The 5674-nt window shown below is 38.7% G+C and overlaps 1 protein-coding gene across 1 annotated transcript; it reads left to right on the top strand.

The window, feature by feature from the left end:
- The first annotated feature begins 536 nt into the window (after window positions 1-536).
- On the top strand, window positions 537-4012 carry Strit1 (small transmembrane regulator of ion transport 1). Its single transcript, XM_050147414.1, has 3 exons — window positions 537-754; window positions 3516-3611; window positions 3705-4012. Exons 1-2 carry the CDS (start codon window positions 742-744, stop codon window positions 3605-3607), a joined length of 105 nt encoding a protein of 34 aa, XP_050003371.1. The 5' UTR covers window positions 537-741; the 3' UTR covers window positions 3608-3611; window positions 3705-4012.
- The last annotated feature ends 1662 nt before the right edge of the window (window positions 4013-5674 follow it).

Here is a 5674-nt window from a genome sequence, read left to right as displayed (position 1 = left end):
ATCTTTCAGCATTGTCCCAGAAAGGGTGGAGCCTACATAACATACAGAACCATCAATGAATCAGTCCCTAGTCTCTTCTCAGTCAACCAATCATAGGGAAACACCAGGAGTCCATAGACACATACTTGGTAGCATACAGTGTTGTAACAGGAGTATAGACCATAGGAATTTAGGCAACTTCTTTGTGTAACTTGCTTGTGAGACAACCAAGAATAGCCATTACAGTAACTATTGTTATTGCCACTGAAATCAAGCTGGTACCTTGGTGAAGGAGCCTGGACTTCACTACAGAAGTTGTAGGCTTGTATTCTGAACTTAAGTCTCTCCAACTGCCAAGTCTTTTCTTACTAATATTTCATCCCCCCTTCCTTCCTAGATGGAACGTACACTGTCAATTTCATTTTTAATTTGCATATCCTTTTCACTGAACACTCTGTTCTTGTCTGAAACATTAAGCGAATGAGCAATCTGCACACCTGTGCGTTGGGAAAACTCAGCTTACTGACTTGTTTAGGACACACACAATACATAGGCTCTTTTCCCCTCCACAATAAAGGTTAAGTGGGAGACAGAGGAGCTGAGCTCTCCAATGACTACTATCACCCTGTAGACAATTGGCAGCGGGAGCGCAGCAGCTGCCACACTCTGCTGATATCTCTCTATTTAAAGTTCAAAGAGGCACAGGATAACAATAAGGAAGGAAGCCGCGTGGCCCTGACTAAGCCACCAACAATAGAAATAATGGCTGCAAAAGGTAAGCTGTAAGGCGAGGGGGTTTCTTGGCAGAAATAGCTTCCCGCCTATTTTACTTTGTTTCTTGGCATTTTGATCCCGAGGAAGGTAGGCTCTCTGCTAAAGAACCAGTGGCTGCCAAAAGCTATTCAATATGCAGTTTTGGGACCATGTTTGTAAGATGAATAATTTTGAAAGGATCAGTGAAACAGAATAATTTCATACCTGATTTTTTTTGGGGGGGAAAGGTGAATTATAGACTATTTGTTTCTCAGCGTTGAACTGTTTGAGATCTTGGGAGGGTTGTTGGACCAGTAGTAAGAGCAGTTGAGTTCTTCTGCAGGATGGCTCTGTGAATTTGGAGGGGTCTTCCCACATCTTCCAGTCTCTATTATCTGTCAAATGTGAATATTGAGCTTAATCATCTCTGACATGCTTCCTATCTGTTTCTAATTCTTAAACCTTATTTCATATTTACATGGTTCTATAAAATACTTGATTTCAATATGACTAAATAGACAGACTGAATATATATTTTTCTGAGGAACAGTTTTTCTCTAATAATTTTTTATTACTTTATAAAAATAACATTCAAAATTTCCACTTCTTCCCCCTCCTCCCTCTTCCCTCCTGCTCCCCCACTTACCTTCCCTCCCTCCCTCCCTCCCTCCCCCTCCAGTCCTAAGATAAGGCAGGGTACCCTGTCCTGTGTGAAGTCCAAGGCCCTCCCCCCTCCATCCAGGCTTAGGGAGGTATGCATCCAAATAGAATAGGATCCCACAATGCCAGTACATGCAGTAGAGACAAATCCCAGTCCCATTATCATTAGCTCTGAGAAGTAGTTTTTAAATACACACACGGCAGTCTTTGCTTTCAACCCTGACAGCAATCAACATTGTGAGACATTACATATTATCATCCCTAATTTTCACTTAAGGAGACTGAGCCATGACAAAATTTGTCATGTGTCCATGGTCACTAGGATGTGGTGGCACCAGGCCTTGGGCCTGGGCAGTATGGCTCCACAGTGAAGTGCCCTTAAGAATTCTTCCAGTTGTAGCCACTTTGGTAAGCTGGGAACTGGCCAAACAGTAAAGCATATTGAAAAGGCTCTTGTGTTTAAAGAGAAGTTTTATTTTTATTTGTGCCATTGATCTAAGAAGACCATTGGATTTCATGTAATACCTTTTCCAAATAATGCATCAGATGATGGTAGAGCTGAAAATATTGGAGTTAGATGACCGGTTATATTTGGTTAAAATGCCGGGACACTTGTATTGCTTTACAAGGAATAGTAAATAAAGGGATATTTACTCTTAGAGCTAGAAATGCTAATTTTATTAAATCAGGTAGTATAAAATTTTATTAAAGTACACTTGCATTAAACATTTATATTCTGTTGGAATATCTACTGATTTTCAAGTTCTTTGAAGCTGTCAGAAGTACCGTATCACTTACATGAATAATTAAAAAAATACTGTCACATAGTTTCATTCTATTGGTATCTTAATTCACAAAAAAATCTTTCTCTCAAATGAGACTAAAGTATGTCTCATAGTCTTTGCTTTACCGTTAAAGCCACAGCACAGGTCAGGGAAGGAGGAGGTTCCCCCTTCTGTGCATTATTGCCTAGTTCAAGGTCACAAACAGGAGAGGCAAGAAAATCCCCTTTTGTCAGATAAGGAAGACTTCAACATTTCATGAAGAACATTGAAACTATTAACATTCACTTAAGCTTCAGAAAGTTGTCTATTCTGAAAGTATCTTCTAATTTTAGAAGTACCTCATCTCCTGATATCTTTATTTTAATAACATTAAGCACCCTTCATATTTGAAGTGATGGAAATTGTAGTGGGACTGTAACTGCTAAGAACATCCATTCTCTCTTAGCCAATGGCGTGTGATCTCATTGTATTCTCCAACTGAGACTATATCTTAGTCCTTAACACAGAGACATCAACTCTATATGTTTTTCTGTGCCGCTTTTCAATATTTTGTGTGGGATATGCGGATATGCGTGATAAGTATTACAGAAAACTATGTTTATAAATTGCCTTTCTCCAGATGAGGTATAAGCCAGAAATGAGACATTATACAAGTGTCTTTGATGTGTGCTGGATTATTATTGCCCGTAGTCAAGCTCAGTGCTCGTGGTGATAGTGAATGACTTTAAAGAAATAAATTCCTTTTTTTTCCTGATGATGATTATGTAAGGTCTGATGTTCTCCTTTCCCTGTGAAATTTAAGATGAAAGTCAGTTATTGAGATCAAGAGCAATTCTCAAAACAATTTAATCTTGTATGTTATGAGAAATTCACTTTAATGGGAATTACTAACAGTTATATTGGATTGCTGTTATGTAAACAGCTGCTAGACCCATCGCCAAACCACTGAGTAGGTTCTGTATTCAGTCAACACAGGCACAGTGATTCAACTTTACAAAGCTTTGCACACACCTTATCACTTAACTGAGGAAGCAGCCAGGGGGTAGATATTACAAGTTCCACGACCTAGCAGGAAAGTTCAAATTCAAAACTGCACAAGGTCAAGGAACTTTAAAAAGGTGACCTGTGGTTTGAACCTGAGACTTCTGCTTCAAATATCCAGCATTTATCATTCAGTGGCCGGGTGTCTTCCGAAGAAAACAGGACAAAAAATACTCAACTCTGATCCTGACCAGAGTGCGCTTTTTCTTAGCTCCCCCAGAGATCTTTCGTTGTTTTTCTTTATAAAGTTTAATGCCGAGAAGATCTATTTAATCTGTTTTCATTGCTTTTAAGCAGAGTCAACATCGCCACAGCTAATGGTTCCCGTTCTTCTCCTGGTTGGATGGATTGTAGGCTGCATCATCGTGGTTTATATCGTCTTCTCTTAGAAAAGTAAGGGCTGTAGCAATGAAGGTTTTTCTTCGTGGCATAATTATTCCAGCACTGATCATTTCTGTTTTGCTAATGAAATGTTTTGTCATTCAGGCAAGAAGACTTCAGGCTGATACCACTTAGAAGAACTAAGAAAAACATGAACATGATTGATCATTAAAGGTGTCTCACATTAAACAGCTGCAGTGTTTCGTGTTTGCCTAAGAATATCTTAGGAACCTGATCCAATTACAGATATAAAATATAAGAAAATTCAGGTGGAGTTTTCTGTGTCAAGAAAGTAGGAAATATATGCTTCACTATGGCTAAAAACACATAAAGCAGCAGGGTTGAGTATGATAATTTAATTAGATTAAAAATGTTTTGTAGCCTCCTTCCAAAATGGAAAAATGGACTAAAGAACAAAAAATAAACAGAAGACAAAGAACAACTGAAAAACTTGCATCTTAGCTCTGGTTCATAATGAGAAGTGTAATTTAAACCATACCAAAAAGCCATTGCTTACAGTTGTGTAACAGATAAAAATGTTTGACGTCACTTGTGTTGGTAAGGCTGTGGTAGAGGAGTGCTTTCATACACTGTCTTTGAAAACTCCAAAGGGAATATTTATTATCGTTTGCCTGTTGGAGGCCGTCATTTTGTTGTCCAAATTGCATTTAAGATATCCTCCTGCCTCAGGCGCCTGCAGTACCTGGAAATGTGGAAGTGTACTGTTTCTCCCGGCTAGGTATAACATCTGGGGGTATATGTGGAAGTTAGTATATTCCAGAATGCATATGTTTATTTTGAACCAGTTTTTGTTTTCCAAGAATTTTCACAAAGATAGCACCAAAAATGCAAAAGGCGTCAGAATCAACTGTGATGTACACTTGGTGTTAGAGCAATGCAGCTTTAGAAAGGAATGAGAAAGGTCTTGAAATATTGATGTGATGTCATTTCCATAGAAAATATTACCTGAAAAAATTAGTTAGGCTGGAGAGATGGCTTAGCAGTTTATAGCACTGTCTGCTCTTACAGAGGACCCTGGTTCAATTCCCAGCACCCACATGGCAACTCACAATATCTGTAACTCCAGTCCTGGGTAATCCAACACCCTCTTCTAGCCTGCTAGGGTGCCAGGCAAGCAAATGGTATACAGATGTATATGCAGTCAAAATACTCAACCATGTAAAATAAAATAAAAATAATGAAATATTTAAAAAGGCCAGGTATATCTAAGCAAAGGAGGAGTTTAACCAATGTTCGGGCGACTAATTTACCACACCAGTCAAACGGGGAGGCTAGATATTTTTGCATGTACTTTATTTTATAGTGTTTCATTTTTAGGATAATATGAATATTTTATAAGTTAAAAAGAAATATTAATAATCTCCCCAAATTGAAAACAAGCTGAAAGTAACCTAGTAACATCAGTTTGGAAATTGTCTTAGTCAGTGTTATATTGCTTTGAAGAGATACCGTGATCAAGGCAACTCTTATAACAGAAAGCATTTAATTGGGGCTTGCTTATGTTCTCATCTTGGCAAGGAGCATGGCAGGAGGCAGGCAGGCATCGTGATGGACACGTAGCTGAGAGTTCTACATTTGGATCTGCAAGCAGCAAGAAAAGAGAGACACTGGGTCTGACTTTGGGCTTTTGAAAACCTCAAAGCCCACCCCCCAGTGACATATTATTCCTCCAACAAGGGCAGAACTTGTAACTCGTAATCTTTTCAAATAACGCCACTCCCAACTGACCAAACATTCAAATGTATGACTGACTGTCTTGGGGCCATTCTTATTCAAACCACCGCAGCAATATAATCTAAAAGAGAGAATAAATCTTTCAAGTGATTGAAAACACAATATATGGTTTTTACTATGTGTATCTTATGGGTTAGGTAAGTTAAAACCACAATCAGCTGGGCGAGGTGCAACCTCTTTAATCTTAGCACTTAGAAAGGAAAGGCAAGCAGATCCCTATGAGTGTAGACCAGCCAGAGATAAACAGTGAGACCCTGTCTCAAAAAAACAAAACAGAAACAGAGCAGCCACCCCTCACACAAGAAAATGAAAAAGAAAAA

This window comes from Alexandromys fortis, unplaced genomic scaffold (assembly GCF_014885135.2).
Source record: "Alexandromys fortis isolate MF-2015 unplaced genomic scaffold, M_Fortis_MF-2015_v1.1 scaffold_53, whole genome shotgun sequence".
NCBI classification, from domain to species: Eukaryota; Metazoa; Chordata; class Mammalia; order Rodentia; family Cricetidae; genus Alexandromys; species Alexandromys fortis.
The sequence above is the reverse complement of the archived record's forward strand: the minus strand, read 5'-3'. Positions and strand labels throughout refer to the sequence as shown.